This window comes from Pongo pygmaeus, chromosome 15 (genome assembly GCF_028885625.2).
Source record: "Pongo pygmaeus isolate AG05252 chromosome 15, NHGRI_mPonPyg2-v2.0_pri, whole genome shotgun sequence".
Lineage (NCBI taxonomy): Eukaryota > Metazoa > Chordata > Mammalia > Primates > Hominidae > Pongo > Pongo pygmaeus.
This window is the reverse complement of record NC_072388.2, coordinates 51,163,095-51,185,529: the sequence shown is the minus strand read 5'-3', so window position 1 is coordinate 51,185,529 and position 22,435 is coordinate 51,163,095. Positions and strand designations below refer to the sequence as shown.

Sequence of the window (22,435 nt, the reverse complement as noted above, 5' to 3'; positions counted from 1 at the left end):
GAACTTCCAGTTCTTCAAATAAAGAATGGGAGTAAATAATTCCTGCCCTACTTTTTCTTTCATTCATTCAATAAATATTTATTGAATATAGTGTACTAGGCTGTATTATAAGTTTTTACAGATATAGTGATAAAATATGCAAAATCCTTGCCTCAAGGGCATGAGAGTTTAATGAGAAAGGTGGAGATAAGTAAATATATAAATAATTATTAAGTTGTAATAAGTACTATAAAGGAATCAACTAGTGAAATGAGAGGAAAATGTTACAGGCTTACTTACACAGGACCAACAGAGAAGACTTCTCTGAGGCAACGATGTTTAATCTGAGATCATACTTATGAAATGGAGCAAAAGGAATAGCTTCCAGCAAAGAAAACTGTGTGCAGAGGCTCTGAGGTTTGCCTAGAATGTTGTAAACATGAGGAATGGTAGAACAAAATGAGGTTGAAGAGGCAGACAAGGTCTAGGTCTTGTCAGACCTTATAGGCCATGCAAAGAAGCCTGCTGTTTAGGTTTGTGAAGGGCTTAAATGTGTTCAAGGCTGAGAGATCTGTGTGGGATTATTTGACCAGACTAGGGTGTTAGTGAATACAGTTTTAATCTGTTGAGACCATTGTAATACAGAATGAACATCGTCTCACAACTGTCCCTGGTTGATGTTCTCAGAGACAGATTAATGATCTGGAGAGTGATTCTAATTTAGTATTATTAAAATGCTTACATTATTACTACTGAAAATTTATTCAATGGAGATATATTTCTCTTTTGGTTAGGTTCTTTAACAGAAGTGTAGTGTAACGAAATACATATCAGATTTTTCTACCAATTATATCTGTATTTATTTCAGTGCTCTTCTTTTTAATGAAGTGAAATATATTACCAACCTGGAAGACCTTCAGAACATAGAAAATGCTCTGAAAGGAAAAGCAAATATTATATTCTCATATGTAAGAGCCATTGGAATACCAGGTATTCTTTAACTTTTGCTTTAATCTTTGCTGTGCCTGTGTACTTATGTATGTTGAAGTACTTAAAATAGTGTATTTTCTGACTATAGTCGTAATATTTAAAATAAATCTGAAGCATCTTTACTATTACGCTGTTTTTCTTTAAATGGGCAGCATAATACAGTGGTTGAATAAGAACTCTCTAGGTTAGACTTTCTGCCATACTGATTACTTGTAGTGAGCCCTTGGACAAGTTACTTAACTTCAATTTCCTAGTGATTAAGATGGGGAAAATAAATTGTGCCTACCTGTTAGTGTAATTGTGAGAATCAAATGAACTTTAATGAATAATTAAAATAAATTATTTTAATTAAATAATTAAATGAATAATTAAATGGTTCCTGGAGTATAGTAAGTACTCTGAAAGTGTTAGCTATTTCTTTTTTATTTCCTTATAGCCCTCCTCTACCTGGTATAGTAGTTTCCAGTGTTCACTAAATAATGTTGACTAACTTAGATTGGAAGGAGCAAAGATAGAGTAAGGGAGAAAAATAGGAAGTTATTGCAATAAGTCAAGCAAGAGATGATGCTGGGTGGCTTGGACCAGGGTGATGGCAATGGAGGTGGCAATAAATTTGAATTTTAGCAGTGTTTGGGAAGTAAAGCTAACTGAGTTTGCTGATCTATTGGATATAGATTGAGAAATAGTGGAGACAAGGGTGGTTCTGGGGTTTCGGCCTGAGCTACTTGAAAGGTGAATTTGCTAGCAACTGAGGTTCAGAAGACTGGGAATAGATAGTTTGGAGAGGAAGCTCTTGGAATTCACTTTTTGACATCATACTTGTGAAATTCCCAATAGACATTCAAGTAGAGATATGAATATGGTAGTTGGGTATTACTAGACTGCATTTCATGTTGGGAGTATGGACCAGGGATGTAAATTTGAGAAATAAAGTTGTGAGACCAGAAGAGATCACTGAGTGAGTCTAGATGGAAAGGAGAAGACTGAACCTATTAGATACTTCAACATTTATGGATCAGTAAGGTAAGGATGAACCAGTAAAGGAGACAGAATGAATGTGGTAGAAGTGCCCAGTAAGCAAGGTAAAGATAGAGTTTTAAGGAAGAGAGCAGGAACAATTGTGTTAAATGATGCTGAAAGGTTGATTTAAGATCAGAAGTGCCAAGTGGCCATTATGCCTACCTAGCAGTATAGAAGTTACTGGTGACCTTGACAAGCACAGTTTCTGTAGAGTGGTAGGGGTTTAATGCCTGATAGGAGGGATATAAGACAGAATAGGTAGAGAGCAATTGAAGACTGAACACGGAGACTTGTTAGAAAAGTTTTGCTATTGGGAAGGAGAAAAATGGGGCACTGGCTGGAAGAATATATGGGGTTAGGAGAATAATTTTTTGAAAAGCATATTTGTATGTTAACGAGAAAGATCTGGTAGGAAAGGGGAAATGCCTCACACAGGAAAAAGAGGGGAGAGTTGGTGGAGCAAAGTTTTCGAGTAGGCAAGAGAGGATGGAGTCTAGCGAACAAGGGCAGGAGTTGTTCTTGGGTGGGAGCACATAAGGTTCATCTCTGGTAACCAGAGGGATGAGAAAATATGGACATCCATTCAGCCAAGTGGGTGGATAGATATGGTGCTAAGAGTTTATAAACTTTTTTTGTTGTTTTTTAATTGGTTGTTTGTTCTCAGTGAAATAGACACAAAATCATCAGCTAATTTGAGGGAAGAGTTGAGAGAGCTATTTCAGAGGCCTGGAAATAAAGAATGGTTGTTAGGCAGCAATAATAGTTAATATCAGCAATTTAAAGTGACACCATTAGCGTGGTGATGCTAGCTTGTTTTGGCTTCCCTCCCCCTCTCCCCAGCTATGTTTCTTTTTGCAGCTGTAAGTATTGAACAGGCTGAACACTGAGTTAACCTGGATTACATTTTTTAGCCTAAAAAACGGGGAGGGAAATTATTATAAAGATTGACCAGGGAATTTAAGCTTAATTAGAGGGAAAGAGAAGACCAGAGGGGGAGGACCTATGGATTTTAGGTCCCGATGGGTTAGAGTTGTGAGCTATACAGAGTGAGCTGGAGATGTGTGTTTGTGTGGGGGAGGAGGGAAATTATGGAGGGGATTGCATTAATTGGTGATTGCGAGGTGTAGAGTTAGTGGTTAAGATGTGATTGAAGAAGGATGACTGGAATAAAGAAGGCCAAGGCCTGAGAGGCTGGGATTTTGAAAGGATCATCTACCTGGATAATAATAAAATTCCCAAGGATTATGACAGGAGTAGTACTAGAGAGAGTGACAGTGTGACAGAAGCTAAATTCTTCATGGAATGACGGGAAATGATCCTGGCTGGGGTGTTTTGGGTGACTCCAAGGTGGGGTGGTGAGTGGAATGATCTGATGATATGCAGTTCAAGTGCTAGGAGAGTATGTGGGGGATGGGAAGATAATTGTCTGGAAATGACAGTGAGGAGAAAAGGGAAAATAAAACCTGAAAAGGAGGAATCATGAAAGAAATACTTCAAGAAAATTTCCCAGAACTGAAGGATTTGAGCTTCCAGATGGAAAGGACCCATTGAGTCCCAGCATAGTGGATGACCACAGAGCCACACTAAGATGTCCTATTTTGAAATTTTAGAATATTAGATGAAAAGACTACTCTAAAATCTTCCAGAGAGGAAAGAAGAGTTTGTAGTTCAAGGATTGAGAATGAGAATGGCATAGAACTTCTTAAATTGCTGTACTAGAAATGGAAGGAAATGGAGCAGTGTTTTCAGAATTCTCAGGGGAAATGGGAAATGACTAGAACCTAGAATTCTGTACCCAGCCAACTATAGTTAATTTTGAAAATAAAATTAAGACGCTTTCAGATGTGCAGGACTGCAAAAGTTGTCTATTCCATATGTCCTCTCTCAGGAAGGTGTTAGATAATGGGCACAAGGAAGCAATAAAGAAGACGATATTGGATAACAGGCAAAAAGGACCCAACACAAAAGAGGGAGTAAGAGAATCCTCAGGATGGCAGTTGTGCAGCAGGCTAGGTAGCAAGAGTTCATATTGGAGCAAATCAGAAGGCTCTGCAGAAATGTTTACCAGAAGATTGATTTGATAGTATACTTGATATATTTGAAGTATTGAGAGAGTTAGAAAATTGTGGAAGAGTTTAGGAAGAAATTAGAAAAAAAACAAAATTTTTAAAAAGATAGTTATAACTATAGTGAAGAAGTTGCTCAAAAAGGGAAAGTGGCCATTCTGTACCATATGGCTTATCTGCAAATAGTATTTACTGAGTCAACAAATACTGGATATTGATCTAATAAAAGTTAGAACTATATTGGGAGAGTTGGGATGGGATATGTTTGCATTTGTGGAGCTGAGTTTCAGGAAAGAGATGATTTGTCATCTTCCACAGTAGGAAGTCAACAGATAATACTAAAACTCTTATTATATATATTAAGTTATATATGATACACACACACACACACACACACACACACGTATGAAATCAAGAGTTGAGATAAAAGAAATAAGAGAAGAAGAAATGAAAGTGCTTGTCCCTTGGGAATTGGAAATGCAATAGAGGGTGGGGGAGTGGCTATTTTTCTTAATATGCCTTGTAAGATTATTGTTTTCTTCCAATGTAAGTTTGATTAAAAAAACTAACCCAGAAATAATATACACAGACAACATACACAAAACCTAACATGAAAGTTGTATGGTGGATTCATATTCTCTTCCCTACTGCTGGAAAGAAACTACCACAAGTTTGCTGTATATTATATGCCTTGTAAAATTATTGTTTTCTTTCAGTATAAGTTTGATTAAAAAAACTAACCCAGAAATAATATACACAGACACATACACAAATAAAACCTAACGTGAAAGTTGTATGGTGGATTCATATTCATACTAGAAAGAAACTACCACAAGTTTGTTGTATATTATATTCTCAAGTAAAAACTCATTTTCTACTCCCTCTGAATTCTTCTCTTACCTTGAATAGAATAGACTTTTTATAACTTCTTTTAACTGCCTGCATTTTCCCAACTAGTATCCCTGTGACGGATTTTTCTTTAAATATAGTAGAACATAAAGGAGTGTAGCATAATATTCAGAATAGAAGTTTACATAGAGTCACACAAACTATTTTTTCCTGTCTTCCAACTCCTTTTATCTCTTCTTCAGAGCACAGAGCCGTCATGGAAGCCGCTTTTGTGTATGGGACTACATACCAATTTGTCTTAACCACAGAAATTGCTCTTTTGGAAAGTATTGGGTATGTATAAAAAGCACATGTCAACAATTTAAAGGTTTTTTTTTTTCTTCTTCACTTATTTCACATTACTTAGCATTTCCATTATGCTCCCACAACATGGGCTTAGATAAAGGAACCATAGCAGATGTGAATATATAAATTAAACCTGAAATCCCCTTTATTACTGTAGTCTGCTGTATTACAGTCTTAAAATATACAGAAGCGATGTTAGACTAAGGTAACGAAGGCAGTGTGGATAAGCCACAAGATGTGAGTGGCCAAGCGGGATATCTTAGGAATGGATCTCCTGTGGTGATCAGATAGGGGGTAAAATAACAGCTTTCAAAATGAAGCTTCAGAAATTCTTTGTGAGACTCTTGTAAGTTACTTTGTCATAATAATCTTAAATGTATTTAGGTACAGTTTTTGAACAGAATGTTTGAATGTTTATTTTTCTTGTCTAGTTTATAATTTTAGGTAGAAGCCTACTTTCCACACTTTTTGGCTGGGCAACCTAGGGTTAAAGTTTTCTTTCTTTTTTGTTTGACTTCAAAATGCTCTTCAGGAAAATTAATCCAAAACAGGGCACGATGGTGATTGTATGACCTTTTAATGCCATCCAAGAGTTTTTAATGAGCCCACCTGCTGACCTCTCAGGAAACAGCAGCTATATGATATGCCACACACAAAAGTTTAAAGCCCAGATGTTTTACAGCTCTACATTTAGATGCTAGGGCATAGCAAACTGATAAGGTGAAATGACTTTTGAGGGAAGGAGAGTAGGCAGAGAAGAAAGTTTCTACAAAGAGAAGTTATGTTTTTATTGCTCTGTATGACATTGACCAGCATTCCTTTTTCCATTAGTCTCTCCTTATTGACCTGTCTCATTCTGCTGATTCTGTCTTTAATGAGTTAAATAAAATGGATGCATGCTCACTGTTTGTCTGTACTGCTGATTTCCCATCCTGGAATGGGTGAAGCCTTGTTATTCTCCATACCACAGTGATTGCATGCTAGCCCCACAGTTTCTCTGAGAGTTAGTTGTTTGTATTCTCTCATGTTACCAGCCTCTATATTTTTTAGTTAATGAATAATTGCAAATAATAGTGATATTAAAACATAAAGAGGTGGTTATTTATTGGCAAGGTATAGGTCCTATTATTTACCTTACACATCCTGTTCAGTAAGTTATACATATATATATAATATATGTGTATATATACTGTATATATATATATATATATATACACACACACAGAATATGTATATATATTCTGACCTAAGACTAAGGCATGGTATTGTTCTGTAAGATTTTTTTGCTTTTCCCATTTTTTAAATGGGAATTTAAAAATGCACAGTTATCTTCTTATCCTGTTTTTCATTTGCTTTTGAATATATGATGTATTGGGGAAGTTTGGAATATCATTTCTTCATGGGTAACAAGATGGTGATGAGTCATCCCTGGACCTGAGGTTACAGGGAAAGACTATGGATTCTGAATACAGTGGTGCTGTGATATCACTTCTGGATAAAGTAGTTGGCTATTTGGGTTATCTCCTAATAGGAGTGAGGTGAATACATTCTTTCTTTCACTTGTTGATTCTTTCATTCAGCAAATATTTATTGAATGCTTTCTATGTGATGTAGACTCTATTCTAGTTTCTGGCATTATAACATCAGTTAAGGCTAGTATATTAATTGCTGCATCATATTGGATCTGAGTGTGTTTGAAATTATTTGTTAAGAAAAGCGTTTATGATAGGTAGTAAAAGAGATAGCATGCCACAGACTCCAGTACTTTCTGCTACTTCCCTATATTCCCTTCCTAAAGGATCTGTGGGCCAAGAAGGGTATTAGCCATGCCCCATACATGTCACAATCCGTTAAATCAGAGGTGAACACCTGACCTAGGGCCCGCCAATCCACTGGCTTACTTGAGCAAATGAGAGAGATGAGAGATCCTCTCTCCCAGGAACTTAGAACTGGACATGGAAAAACTGGATTATACAACATGGTAGCTGTTTTGCTCACAGGAATGTTTTGCCCACTTATAAGTAAAACAGAAAGGTGTCTTCCCAGATTGAATTCAGAGCTGAAAAGTGTTAATATGGCAAACGAAGGTCCCTGAACGCTTGCTGTTCAGGTCTCTACATTTATTCTCTGACTTTTCTCTGATCCAGTTATTTGAATTTTCCTTATATTCTGTGAGATTCTGTTATAAACTTCAAATAAGTTTCACTGTTTTTGTTTTCTGTTATCTGCAAGCAAATGATCCCTGATAAAATAATTTTCCAACATTCTTCTGTTGTTTCAGAGGCTGTGATATGGAGTCCAGCCTTAACTAAGACCTCCTGCACTCAATACTTTCCTTTCAGCAGTATGTGACTATTCAGGAATCTCCTCAACAAGTTATATGCTTTCATTGCATCTTAGCTTTTGTTTGAAATGCTCATTTGTCCTATCTTATTGGAGGGGGAATTCTCTCCCTTTTTGTTTTTTAAGCTCTGCGATAATCTCCGTTTTCTTCCCCTTCCTTCTCCTTCCTAATTTGAAGCAGAAAGAAATATTTCCTTGTTCCTTATAGTATTTTTGCATATTATAGCACTTACAAACTACATTTTAATTGTTTGACTAACTGTAACTCTTTCAAGGATGTAATTGTTTTATTTACCTTTATCTGTTGTGTTCAGCACAGGGCTTAACCCATAGTAGGGATTAAGTAAATCTCTGAGTGACTATTTCTTTAACCATTGAATTGATTAGAAATTACTTTGTAATTAAATTTGAAATCAGTGAACCTTGTCAGCTCAGTTTAAATGTGTCTCAAGAATTAAAATAGCATTTAAAAAATAAAATTTTGTAGTATTTTGCCAAACCCTACTAATGCCATATGGATATTTCTAAAATTCTGTTTTAATTTTGGCAAACCTTATCTCCACTATAAGTTTATCTTTGAATTCTCATACTGAAGGGAATGTGAAAGCTCAAATTATAAGCCATATTTGCTGAGTTTTGTAATATTTCAGATACAAACTCACAAACTCCCACAAACTGTCACATGGTTTCTATTTTAGAATGTTTTGGCTGAGGTTTATTCAAAACAGCTTTGGGTTTAAATTAAATTTAGAAAATTTGCATTACAAAGCTTCATTTAGCATAGCTCTAGAAAAGCAACTATATTTGAAGATAATCTCATTGTCCGCAAGGTGACAGCCTTTTATGGAAGAAAGGTTATAGGCTTGCCTATAACCTATTATAATTTAGAAACTACCATATTAAAGAGTTCAGCAAAAAAAAATTGTTTATACAACTCATGTGGTTTGTTCAGATATTAAGGTTAGTTTTCTTTAATATCCTATATCTCCTTTTTTGCCCAAGTTCATTTAACTTTATACTTTTTCAGGCTTTTACCAATCAAAAGCATGAGACTTAAGACAAAATTTATTGTTACATCTTATTGGATGGTAGAAGGATCACATATTGAACTTCATTAAGTTAATTAATTTTTAATTTGTAGCTCTGAGGATGTGGAATATGCACATCTCTACTTTTTTCATTGTAAACTAGTCTTGGACTTGACCCAGCAATGTAGAAGAACACTAATGGAACAGCCATTGACTACACTGAACATTCACCTGTTTATTAAGACAATGAAAGCACCTCTGTTGGTATGTGTCTTATTTTATATTTTTATTTGCTTTCTACTGCCTGTATAATTGCAAAAGGTATGTGTCTTATTTTAACATAAAATTTATTAACTTTTGATTTATAGGTGCATGTTTTACTAGATGAATGACAGTTATAGCTTTTCCCTTTATTTTTATTTTGAGGGATTTAGGAATAATTATTAAAGGTAGAATAGAAGATAGACTGTCCATTAAATGACATTTTAATGCCTTCATATATTATTGCATTGAAATCCAAATAGAGCATTGTGTAAGTGAAAATATTCTGTGGTAGTAATAATGAACTCTGGGTCTTGGTGAGCACTCACAGATCACAAAGACCACATCATGGTTAAGAAAAGACCTCTTTTATGAATGCTTTGATCACTATTTTAAAAGTTGGTAGATATTAGAACCATAGGATTTCTGATGCTCCAGTTTCCTTGCCATTAGCCTGAAAGAATGTTGTAGAGACACTAGGTGATGGTGATCAGCAAACTGTTCTCTCCGAAAAGTTGAAGGGTTGTGCTGAGCATATGTAAAATCTTCAGTAGATATTCTCATTCAGTATGTCTTTTTTAAAATATAAAAATGGTGCATGTGTATTATAAGTAATCCAAACATTGCAGCCAAGTATGAAGGAAAAGTTGTTATTTATTTATTTATTTATTTTTTATTATTATTATACTGTAAGTTTTAAGGTACATGTGCACAATGTGCAGGTTTATTACATATGTATACATGTGCCATGCTGGTGTGCTACACCCAATAACTCGCCATTTAGCATTAAGTGTATCTCCTAATGCTATCCCTCCCCCCTCCCGCTACCCCACAACAGTCCCCAGAGTGTGATGTTCCCCTTCCTGTGTCCATGTGTTCTCATTGTTCAATTCCCATCTATGAGTGAGAACATGCGGTGTTTGGTTTTTTGTCCTTGTGATAGTTTACTGAGAATGATGATTTCCAGTTTCATCCATGTCCCTACAAAGGACATGAACTCATCATTTTTTATGGCTGCATAGTATTCCATGGTGTATATGTGCCACATTTTCTTAATCCAGTCTATCGTTGTTGGACATTTGGGTTGGTTCCAAGTCTTTGCTATTGTGAATAGTGCCGCAATAAACATACATGTGCACGTGCCTTTATAGCAGCATGATTTCTAGTCCTTTGGGTATATACCCAGTAATGGGATGGCTGGGTCAAGTGGTATTTCTAGTTCTAGATCCCTGAGGAATCACCACACAGACTTCCACAATGGTTGAACTAGTTTACAGTCCCACCAAGAATGTAAAAGTGTTCCTATTTCTCCACATCCTCTCCAGCACCTGTTGTTTCCTGACTTTTTAATGATGGCCGTTCTAACTGGTGTGAGATGGTATCTCATTGTGGTTTTGATTTGCATTTCTCTGATGGCCAGTGATGATGAGCATTTTTTCATGTGTCTTTTGGCTGCATAAATGTCTTCTTTTGAGAAGTATCTGTTCATATCCTTCGCCCACTTTTTGATGTGGTTGTTTGTTTTTTTCTTGTAAATTTGTTTGAGTTCATTGTAGATTCTGGATATTAGCTCTTTGTCAGATGAGTAGGTTGCGAATATTTTCTCCCATTCTATAGGTTGCCTGTTCACTCTGGTGGTAGTTTCTTTTGCTGTGCAGAAGCTCTTGAGTTTAATTAGATCCCATTTGTCAATTTTGGCTTTTGTTGCCATTGCTTTTGGTGTCTTAGATATGAAGTCCTTGCCCATGCCTATGTCCTGAATGGTATTGCCTAGGTTTTCTTCTAGGGTTTTTATGGTTTCAGGTCTAACATTTAAGTCTTTAATCCATCTTGAATTAATTTTTGTATAAGGTATAAGGAAGGGATCCAGTTTCAGCTTTCTACTTATGGCTAGCCGGTTTTCCCAGCACCATTTATTAAATGGGGAATCCTTTCCCCATTTCTTGTTTTTGTCACGTTTGTCAAAGATCAGATAGTTATAAATATGTGGCATTATTTCTGAGGGTTCTGTTCTGTTCCATTGAACTATATCTCTGTTTTGGTACCAGTACCATACTGTTTTGGTTACTGTAGCCTTGTAGTATAGTTTGAAGTCAGGTAGCGTGATGCCTCCAGCTTTGTTCTTTTGGCTTAGGATTGACTTGGCGATGTGGGCTCTTTTTTCGTTCCATATCAAGTTTAAAGTAGTTTTTTCCAGTTCTGTGAAGAAAGTCATTGGTAGCTTGATGGGGTGGGCATTAAATCTATAAATGACATTGAGCAGTATGGCCATTTTCACGATATTGATTCTTCCCATGAGCATGGAATGTTCTTCCATTTGTTTGTATCCTCTTTTATTTCATTGAGAAGTAGTTTGTAGTTCTCCTTGAAGAGGTCCTTCACATCCCTTGTAAGTTGGATTCCTAAGTATTTTATTCTCTTTGAAGCAATTGTGAATGGGAGTTCACTCATGATTTGGCTCTCTGTTTGTTATTGGTGTATAAGAATGCTTGTGATTTTTGCACATTGATTTTTATCCTGAGACTTTGCTGAAGTTGCCTATCAGTTTAAGGAGATTTTGGGGTGAGATGATGGGGTTTTCTAGATATACAGTCATGTCATCTGCAAACAGGGACAATATGACTTCCTCTTTTCCTAATTGAATACCCTTTATTTCCTTCTCCTGCCTGATTGCCCTGGCCAGAACTTCCAACACTATGTTGAATAGCAGTGGTGAGAGAGGGCATCCCTGTCTTGTGCCAGTTTTCAAAGGGAATGCTTCCAGTTTTTGCCCATTCAGTATGATATTGGCTGTGGGTTTGTCATTGATAGCTCTTATTATTTTGAGATACATCCTATCAATAGCTAATTTATTGAGAGTTTTTAGCATGAAGGGTTGTTGAATTTTGTCAAAGGCCTTTTCTGCATCTAGTGAGATTCATGTGTTGTTTGTCGTTGGTTCTGTTTATATGCTGGATTACGTTTATTGATTTGCGTATGTTGAACCAGCCTTGTATCCCAGGGATGAAGCCCACTTGATCATGGTGGATAAGCTTTTTGATGTGCTGCTGGATTCTCTTTGGAAGTATTTTATTGAGGATTTTTGCATCGATGTTTGTCAGGGATATTGGTCTAAAATTCTCTTTTTTTGTTGTGTCTCTGCCAGGCTTTGGTATCAGGATGATGCTGGCCTCATAAAATGAGTTAAGGAGGATTCCCTCTTTTTCTATTGATTGGAATAGTTTCAGCAGGAATGGTACCAGCTCCTCCTTGTACCTCTGGTAGAATTCGGCTATGAATCCATCTGGTCCTGGACTTTTTTTGTTTGGTAAGCTATTAATTATTGCCTCAATTTCAGAGCCTGTTATTGATCTATTCAGAGATTCAACTTCTTCCTGGTTTAGTCTTGGGAGAGTGTATGTGTCCAGGTATTTATCCATTTCTTCTAGATTTTCTAGTTTATTTGTGTAGAGGTGTTTATAGTATTCTCTGATGGTAGTTCGTATTTCTGTGTGATCAGTGGTGATATCCCCTTTATCATTTTTTATTGCGTCTATTTGATTCTTCTCTCTTTTCTTCTTTATTAGTCTTGCTGGCAGTCTACAATTTTGTTGATCCTTTCAAAAAACCAGCTCCTGGATTCATTAATTTTTTGAAGGGTTTTTTGTGTATCTATCTCCTTCAGTTCTGCTCTTATCTTAGTTATTTCTTGCCTTCTGCTAGCTTTTGAATGTGTTTGCTGTTGCTTCTCTAGTTCTTTTAATTGTGGTGTTAGGGTGTCAAATTTAGATCTTTCCTGCTTTCTCTTGTGGGCATTTAGTGCTATAAATTTCCCTTTACACAGTGTTCTGAATGTGTCCCAGAGATTCTGGTACGTTGTGTCTTTGTTCTCATTGGTTTCAGAGAACCTCTTTATTTCTGCCTTCATTTTGTTATGTACCCAGTAGTCATTCAGGAGCAGGTTGTTCAGTTTCCACGTAGTTGGACGGTTTTGAGTGAGTTTCTGAATCCTGAGTTCTAGTTTGATTGCACTGTGGTCTGAGAGACAGTTTGTTATAATTTGTGTTCTTTTACATTTGCTGAGAAGAGCTTTACTTCCAACTATGTGGTCAATTTTGGAATAGGTGTGGTGTGGTGCTGAACAGAATGTATATTCTGTTGATTTGGGGTGGAGAGTTCTGTAGATGTCTATTAGGTCTGCTTGGTGCAGAGCTGAGTTCAATTCCTGGATATCCTTGTTAACTTTCTGTCTTGATCTGTCTAATGTTGACAGTGGGGTGTTAAAATCTCCCATTATTATTGTGTGGGAGTGTGAGTCTCTTTGTAGGTCGCTAAGGACTTGCTTTATGAATCTGGGTGCTCCTGTATTGGGTGCATATATATTTAGGATAGTTAGCTCTTCTTTTTGAATGGATCCCTTTACCATTATGTAATGGCCTTCTTTGTCTCTTTTGATCTTTGTTGGTTTAAAGTCTGTTTGATCAGAGACTAGGATTGCAACCCCTGCCTTTTTTTGTTTTCCATTTGCTTGGTAGATCTTCCTCCATCCCTTTGTTTTGAGCCTATGTGTGTCTCTGCATGTGAGATGGGTTTCCTGAATACAGCACACTGATGGGTCTTGACTCTTTATCCAATTTGCCAGTCTGTGTCTTTTAATTGGAGCATTTAGCCCATTTACATTTAAGGTTAATATTGTTATGTGTGAATTTGATCCTGTCATTATGATGTTAGCTGGTTATTTTGCTCGTTAGTTGATGCAGTTTCTTCCTAGCCTCGATTATCTTTACAATTTGGAAAGTTTTTGCAGTGGCTGGTACCGGTTGCTTCTTTCCATGTTTAGTGCTTCCTTCAGGAGCTCTTTTAGGGCAGGCCTGGTGGTGACAAAATCTCTCAGCATTTGCTTGTCTGTAAAGTATTTTATTTCTGCTTCACTTATGAAGCTTAGTTTGGCTGGATATGAAATTCTGGGTTGAAAATTCTTTTCTTTAAGAATGTTGAATATTGGCCCCCACTCTCTTCTGGCTTGTAGAGTTTCTGCCGAGAGATCCACTGTTAGTCTGATGGGCTTCCCTTTGTGGGTAACCCGACCTTTCTCTCTGGCTGCCCTTAACATTTTTTCCTTCATTTCAACTTTGGTGAATCTGACAATTATGTGTCTTGGAGTTGCTCTTCTCGAGGAGTATCTCTGTGGTGTCCTCTGTATTTCCTGAATTTGAATGTTGGCCTGCCTTGCTAGATTGGGGAAGTTCTCCTGGATAATATCCTGCAGAGTGTTTTCCAACTTGGTTCCATTCTCCCCGTCACTTTCAGGTACACCAATCAGACGTAGATTTGGCCTTTTCACATAGTCCCACATTTATTGGAGGCTTTGTTCATTTCTTTTTATTCTTTTTTCTCTAAACTTCCCTTCTCGCTTCATTTCATTCATTTCATCTTCCATCACTGATACCCTTTCTTCCAGTTGGTCGCATTGGCTCCTGAGGCTTCTGCATTCTTCACGTAGTTCTCGAGCCTTGGCTTTCAGCTCCATCAGCTCCTTTAAGCAGTTCTCTGTATTGGTTATTCTCGTTATACATTCATCTAAAGTTTTTTCAAAGTTTTTAACTTCTTTGCCTTTGGTTTGAATTTCCTCCTGTAGCTCAGAGTAGTTTGATCGTCTGAAGCCTTCTTCTCTCAACTCGTCAAAGTCATTCTCCATCGAGCTTTGTTCCATCGCTGGTGAGGAACTGCATTCCTTTGGAGGAGGAGAGGCGCTCTGCTTTTTAGAGTTTCCAGTTTTTCTGCTCTGTTTTTTTCCCCATCTTTGTGGTTTTATCTACTTTTGGTCTTTGATGATGGTGTTGTACAGATGGGTTTTTGTTGTGGATGTCCTTTCTGTTTGTTAGTTTTCCTTCTAAGAGACAGGACCCTCAGCTGCAGGTCTGTTGGAGTTTGCTAGAGGTCCACTCCAGACTCTGTTTGCCTGGGTATCAGCAGGGGTGCCTGCAGAACCGCGGATTTTCATGATTTGCGAATGCTGCTGTCTGATCGTTCCTCTGGAAGTTTTGTCTCAGAGGAGTACCCGGCCGTGTTGAGGTGTCAGTCTGCCCCTACTGAGGGGTGCCTCCCAGTTAGTCTACTCGGGGGTCAGGGACCCACTTGAGAGGCAGTCTGTCCGTTCTCAGATCTCAAGCTGCGTCCTGGGAGAACCACTGCTCTCTTCAAAGCTGTCAGACAGGGACATTTAAGTCTGCAGAGGTTTTTGCTGTCTTTTGTTTGGCTATGTCCTGCCCCCAGAGCTGGAGTCTACAGAGGCAGGCAGGCCTCCTTGAGCTGCGATAGGCTCCACCCAGTTGGAGCTTCCTGGCTGCTTTGTTTACCTACTCAAGCCTTGGCAATGGCAGGTGCCCCTCCTCAAGCCTCCCTGCCACCTTGCAGTTTGATCTCAGACTGCTGTGCTATCAATGAGTGAGGCTCCGTGGTCATAGGACCCTCCAAGCCCTCAGCTGTGGGATATAATCTCCTGGTGTGCCGTTTTCTAAGACCGTTGGAAAAGCTCAGTATTAGGGTGGGAGTGACCCGATTTTCCAGATTCTGTCTGTCACCCGTTTTCTTGGCTAGGAAAGGGAATTCCCTGACCCCTTGCACTTCCTGGGTGAGGCAATGCCTCGCCCTGCTTCGGGTCACGCTCGGTGTGCTGCACCCACTGTCCTGCACACACTGTCCAACAATCCCCAGTGAGATGAACCTGGTACCTCAGTTGGAGATGCAGAAATCATTTGTCTTCTGTGTCAGTCACACTGGGAGCCGTAGACTGGAGCTGTTCCCATTTGGCCATCTTGGCTCCACCCCCATGTAGTAGTAGTTTTGAAATTACAAAACCAAAACTTTGGAAACTTCATAATGACTTCAGTTAAGTGTGGTTTTACCTGAAAGCATAACATGGCAAAAAATTAAGGGCATCATTTATATTGTATTCTATAGGAACAACAGCCCCTTGAAATACACATTTTATAAAATACAATGTCAATGGTACTTTGTAGAGTTGTGCCGTGCAGGTGACCCTGCTCTAACCACTGTTCACCCAAAAGGAATATTAAATTGTTAATCAAAGTCTGGAGTAGGGTTTGCTTCAACACTTTCACAGAGTAATGCATAAGTGTTTTATTTGTTTGAACTTTTTTTTCCTAGACAACTAGGGAACTTGGATATAGGATTCAGGCAGAGGCTCCAGAAGCCCCAGTAGACACTGAAATAGGTAGGAATGACCAGTAGCATAAAGCCAAGAAAGATCTGAAAGGCTGAATTGAAGATCAGAGCCGAACTGGAAAGCTAAGCTGAGAATTCAAACCTCAATGTCAGCCCAGAAATACTTGGCAGAGAGAGGCCTAGAAGCACAGATTCGTGGACTTTAATAGACCAGAACAGATAAAATGAATGCAGAGTACAGAAAAGGAGACAAAGCCTTGAAAGATTCCTTGAGACTGTTGGAGGTGGCTAAGGTCTTACCCCAGTGGAATTAGGAAGATGTTAGAATCCTCAGCTGGTTTGGTCACTTTTATGTTTTAGTACTTTAAACATTTGACCATATCAGTATTTGAGGTTGTTTTTTGTTCTTAAATAATACATTTGAGGTTAAAAAAACTGAGTAATGCAAATACTTTTATAGGAAACACCTCTTAGACCAAATTTGTTATAACTGGGTTATACCCTTTGATGGTATAGTTAACTGGAATGAGATAGAGAGGTCCCAAAAAGTGGTACCTAAATTTGTTGACTTCTTACAGGTTCTTGTTAGTAGCTGACTTCATAGGACTTTGAATTCATGTTTCTTGCTTTATTCTTATTCTCTCATAGTACCAGTGAAGCTCATTCCCCCTGTTATCTTAGACATTAGTCTATATACAAGCCCTTGGGGTTTAATCATGGTTGGGTTTTGTGTGTTTAGTAAGATGCTTTGCAAATTAGCCTGGGTTTCTGGGTTCAGGATCTGAAATAATTTGGTATGTTTACAAAGTCTTTTTATAAACTAATAAAAATGGAAAGTAGGATTCAGGCTTTTTTGTAAACTGCATTGTGTCTGATCATTGCAATTATATGTATTATTAGTTTACTTCTAAGCTATGAAAATAGACGCAGATTGCTTTTGTGCGTGTGTTTATTGCTTTTTTTTTCTTTTAGATAAACAGGGTACTCGACACCTAATTGTAGATATATAACACAACTATGTCTTATACTCATGATGGGAGGTGTGTCATTTTGATCGTGTCAAACTGAAAATAAATCTTGAGCATAGAATTTTTAAGTGAATTTCAATCTTAAATAGATTAAGTAAGATTCTGCCAGATATGGAGTTGTTTTAGATGTATTATTAAGGTTCCCAACAGTGAACACAGATGGGAATATGGTTCAATTATCGTCCTGTTGGCAAATACCAAGGACATTTTAGAATGCTGATGATTTTCTCCATGATGGATTCAGTTTATATTTGTAGATAGAAGGAAAGCTTTTATCTGAATCCCAAGAAGAATTCTCAAGTGCAAATATCTAATAAAATGTTAAAAGATGGGTAAGTTTATACATTTTTAATAATTTCTGAAATTTTTACATTATTTTTTGTTTGTTCATCTAGCTGTCTGTCTCAGACAGATTCAAGACACTTGAATTAAATTAAACCTACTCTTTTATATAGGAAATTAGAAAGATGCTGTTATGATTTATTCATTTAGCTCCTATTTCTAGAGAACTTATGTGGCAGTGTGCAATATTGTACAGCATAGTGTTTCTTAACATGGTTGTTTTAGAGCCTTTTTTTCCATTGTTGTAAAAACCGCGTAAGATTACCCTCATTACAATTTTAAAGTGTATAATACAGTATTAGCTGATGTACGTTGTTGCACAGCAAATCTCTGGAACTTTTTCATATTGCATGACTGAAACTCTGTACTCATTGAACACACAACTTCACATCTCCCCTCTACCTGACCGCAGTCCTTGACACCACCAGTCTACTTTCCATTTGTATGAGTTCGATTACTGTTGATACCACCTATACACTGAGTTATGCCATATTTGTTTTTGCAGTTGGCTTATTTCACTTAGAATAATGTCCTCAAGGTTCATCCATGTTGTAGTGTATGTCAGGATTTTATTCTTTTTTAAGGCTGAATAATATTCCATTGGACATGTATACTGCATTTTATTTATCCATTCATCCATTGATAGACGCTTAGGTTGCTTCAACCTCTTGGCTATGGTGAGTAATGCTGCAATGGACATGGGTATTCTCTGAGATCTTTTTTCTCATTCTTTTGAAAATATACCCAGAAGTGGGATTGCTGGATCATATGGTAGTTTCATTTTTAATTTTTGAAGAACCTCCATATACTCAGCCCTCTGTATCTGTGGATTCTGCATCCTTGGATTAAACCAACTGCAGATAAGAAATAATTAAAACCCAATAAAAATAAAAATATAACAATAAAAATGGTACAAAATTAAATTATGGTATAACAACTATTTACATAGAATTTACATTGTATTTGATATTATAAATAATCTAGAGATGATTTTAAGGTATACAAGATGGAGTGTGTAGGTTATATGCAAATACTAAGACATTTTATATAAAGAACTTGAACATTTATGGATTTTGGTATTTAAGGGGTGTACAGAAACTGATTCCCTATGGATACTGAGGGATGACTGTACTGTTTTCATAGTGCCTGCACCATTTTACAATCTCACCAACAGTGCACAAGGGTTCAGTTCTTCATATCTTCACCAACATTTGTCATTCTTTTCTTCCTTCTTTTCTATCTGTTTTTTTTTTTTGATAGTGGCCATTTTAAAGGATATGAGATGATACCCCATGGTGGTTTCGAGTTTTATTTTCCTGATGATTAATGATGTTGAGCATAGTCTCATATGCTTGGCCATTTGTGTATCTTCTTTGGAAAAATGTCTATTCAAGTCTTTTGTCCATTTAAAAAATTGAGTTATTTGTTTTGTTATTGAATTATGGGGGTTCTCTATATGTTCTGTATGTTAACTCTATCTCATATATGGTTTGCATTTTCTCTCATTCTTTCAGTTGTCTTTTTACTCTATTAGAAGTTTTAGTTTGTCTATTTTTGCTTTTGTTGTTTGTGCTTTTGTTGTCATATCCAAGAAATTGTTGCCCATTTCAATGTCATGAAACTTTTCCCCCATGTTTTCTTTTAGGAGTTTTACTTTCAGGTCTTATGTTTAGGTATTTAATCCATTATGAGTTAATTTTTGTATATGCTGTAAGATAAGGGTCCATTTTCATTCTTTTGCATGTGGATATCCAGTTTTCCCAGCACCATCTATTGAAGAGACTGTCCTTTCTTTACTGAGTGGTTTTGACATCCTTGTCAAAGATCATTTGAACATATACATGAAGGTTTATTTGTGGGCTCTCTATTTTGTTCCATTGGTCTATGTGTCTGTTTTTATGCCAGTACTAGGCTATTTTGATTACTGTAGCTTTGTAATATATTTTGAAATCAGAAAGTGTGAGGCCTCTAGCTTTGTACTTCTTTCTCAGGATTGTCTGGGCTATTTGAAATCCCTTGAGATTCCATATGAATTTTAGGATTCTTTTTCTATTTCTGCAAAAAATACCATTGGGATTTTAATAGGGATTGCATTGAATCTGTAGATTGCTTTGGGTAGTATAGACATTTTAATAATATTATTAAGTCTTCTAATCCATGAAAACAGAATGTCTTTCCATTTATTTATGTCTTTTAAATTTTCTTTCAGCAATGTTTTGTAGTTTTCAGTATAAGGGTCTTTTACCTCCTTTGTTAAATTTATTCCAAAGTATTTTATTCTTTTTCAATGCTATTTTAAATGGGATTATTTTCTTAATTTCATTTTTGGATTGTTCATTATTAGTGTATAGAAATGCAACAGATTTTTGTATGCTGATTTTGTATACTGCAAAATGGTTCTCATGGTTTTCTGGTGTATGTGTATGTGTGTGTGTGTGTGTGTGTCATCTTTAGGGTTTTGCACATATAAGATCCTATTACCTGTGAACAGAGATAATTTTACTTCTTCTTTTCCAATTTGGATGCATTTATTTGTTTTCCTTACCTAATTGCTGTGGCTAGGACTTTCAGTTCTATGTTGAATAAAAGTGTCAAGAGTGGGTATCCTTGACTCGTTCATGGTCTTAGAGGGAAAGTTCTCAGTTTTTTAACCATTGAATATAATATTGGCTGGGCTTTTCATTTATGGTCTTTAATATCTTGAGGTAATTTATTTCTATTCCTAGTTTTTTGTGAGTTTTTATCATGAAATTGTGTTGAATATTTTCAAATGCTTTTCCTGCATCAGTCGAAATGACCATGTGATTTTTGTCCTTTGTTCTGTCAATTTGGTATACAGTTTCTGTGTGTCAAAGCATCCTTGCATTGCAAGTATAAATCCCACTTGCTCATGATGAGTGATCCTTTTAATGTGCTGCTGAATTCAGTTTAGTAGGTTGTTTTTTTTTTTTTTTTTTGAGACAGTCTTTCTCTGTCGCCCAGGCTGGAGTGCAGTGGCGCAATCTCGGCTCACTGCAACCTGTGCCTCCTGGGTTCAAGTGATTTTCCTGCTTCAGCCTTCTGAGTAGCTGGGATTACAGGTGCAAGTTGCCATGCTCTGGCTAATTTTTTGTATTTTAGTAGAGATGGGGTTTCACCATGTTGCCCAGGCTGGTCTCGAACTCCTGAGCTCAGGCAATCCGCCTGCCTCAGCCTCCCAAAGTGCTGGGATTACAGGCGTGAGCCACCGCTCCCAGCCCAGTTTGGCAGTTTTTGTTGAGGATTTTTGCCTTAATATTCATTAGGGATATTGCTCATACTGCTCTGTAGTTTCCTTTTCTTGCAGTATCTTTGACTTTAGTATTGGGATAATGCTGGCCTCATAAAATGAGTTTGGAAATATTCTCATCCTTCAAATTTTTGGAAGAGGTTAAGAAGGATTGGCATTAATTCTTTAAATGTTTAGTTGGATTTTCCAGTGAAGCCATCTGGTCCTGGACTTTTCTTTGTTGGGAGGTTTTTGGTTACTGATTTAATTTTCTTACTAGTTCTAGATCTGTTCAGATTTTCTATTTCTTAATGATTCAGTCTTGGTAGGTTGTATGTCTCTAAGAATTTATTTCTTCTAAGTTATCAAATTTATTGGCATACGATTGCTCATAATAGTCTTTCATAATCCTGTTTACTATATCATTTTTGAAAGTTAATTTTTAAGTAATTCTAGTTATTTAATAGTAATACATGAATTGTAGAAAAATATTGGTAGTTGTACCCCAATGCAAGAATGTTTCTGTCACTTTTGTATGTACTCTTATACTAATTTCTATTTATATTACATGTTTTATTTAGTTATAATTTTTATGATACTACCCTATGACTTTCTCTGCCTATCAAGGACGTTTGTGATTTTGTTTTTTGTCAAATGGAATGGATTATAACTTCATAATTATGGTGCGTGCAGTGGTTCCCGCCTATAATCCCAGCACTTTGGGAGGTTGAGGTGGGTGGATCACTTGAGGTCAGGAGTTTGAGACCAGCCTGAGCAAAATACGAAGACCCCTATCTCTACAAAAACATAAAAAATTAGCTGGGTATGATGGTATGCACCTGTAGTCCCAGCTACTTGGGAGGCTGAGGTGGTGGGAGGATCACCTGAGCCTGGGGAAGTCAAGGCTGTAGTGAGCTGTAATCATGCCACTGTACTCCAGCCAGGCAACAGAGTGAGACTCTGTCTCAAAAAAAAAAAAAAAATCATAAAATCATAAAAAAAATTAAAAAAATCATAATTAGGAAACCCACAAGATTTTAAAATAATTATACCAACTTGTATGGTAAGAGACAGAAATAGCACAAAATGATATATGTACTTTATACCTCCAAATTTTTAGGGGCAGGAAAAGGCTAAGAAATCTACTCAGCTGCAATCACAGGCTTTTTTTAAAAAAAAAAAAAAAAAGACGAGTTGGAGGGCAGACCTAGGCCCAGACTTTGTAACCAAGAGTTTCAAGTTCAGGGAACAGGACTGAGCCCTAGTCAAGGAACTGGCAACATATGCCTGAATGGACCTCAGACTTGCTATAGACCAGTGACTTTCGTGTGCCTCCATTTTTCCCCGCTTCAACTAGGAGTGTATATAGTGGTTATACTATGCCTGTCCCATCATTGTCTGTTGCGTATGTATTGGGGAAAATGATCTGTCTCTTTTTTTTTTGTTTTGAGATGGAGTCTCGTGCTGTCTACCCAGACTGGAGTGCAGCGGAGCGATCTCGGCTCACTGCAAGCTCCACCTCCCAGGTTCAAGCCATTCTCCTGCCTCAGCCTCCCGAGTAGCTGGGACTACAGGTGCCTGCCACCACACCCAGCTAATTTTTTTGCATTTTTAGTAGAGATGGGGTTTCACCATGTTAGCCAGGATGGTCTCGATTTCCTGACCTCGTGATCCGCCCGCCTCAGCCTCCCAAAGTGCTGGGATTACAGGCGTGAGCCACCACACTGGCCGATCTGTCTCTTTAGTTCACAGGTCTTCAGATTGAGAGGA

The 22,435-nt window shown here is 37.2% G+C and overlaps 1 protein-coding gene across 6 annotated transcripts in view; it reads left to right on the top strand.

Annotated features, from left to right (window-relative positions):
• Nucleotides 1–22,435, top strand: part of TXNDC16 (thioredoxin domain containing 16) — a 120,243-nt gene that overhangs the window by 34,020 nt on the left and 63,788 nt on the right. For 5 of the 6 annotated variants that reach the window (XM_054448655.1, XM_063651593.1, XM_063651595.1 and 2 more), the window contains exons 7-9: nt 848–969; nt 5,147–5,237; nt 8,734–8,884. In XM_054448655.1, the coding sequence (XP_054304630.1) occupies nt 848–969; nt 5,147–5,237; nt 8,734–8,884 (364 nt within the window). The remainder of the gene's footprint in view (nt 1–847; nt 970–5,146; nt 5,238–8,733; nt 8,885–22,435) is intronic. The other variant, XM_054448657.1, reaches the window with a different exon arrangement.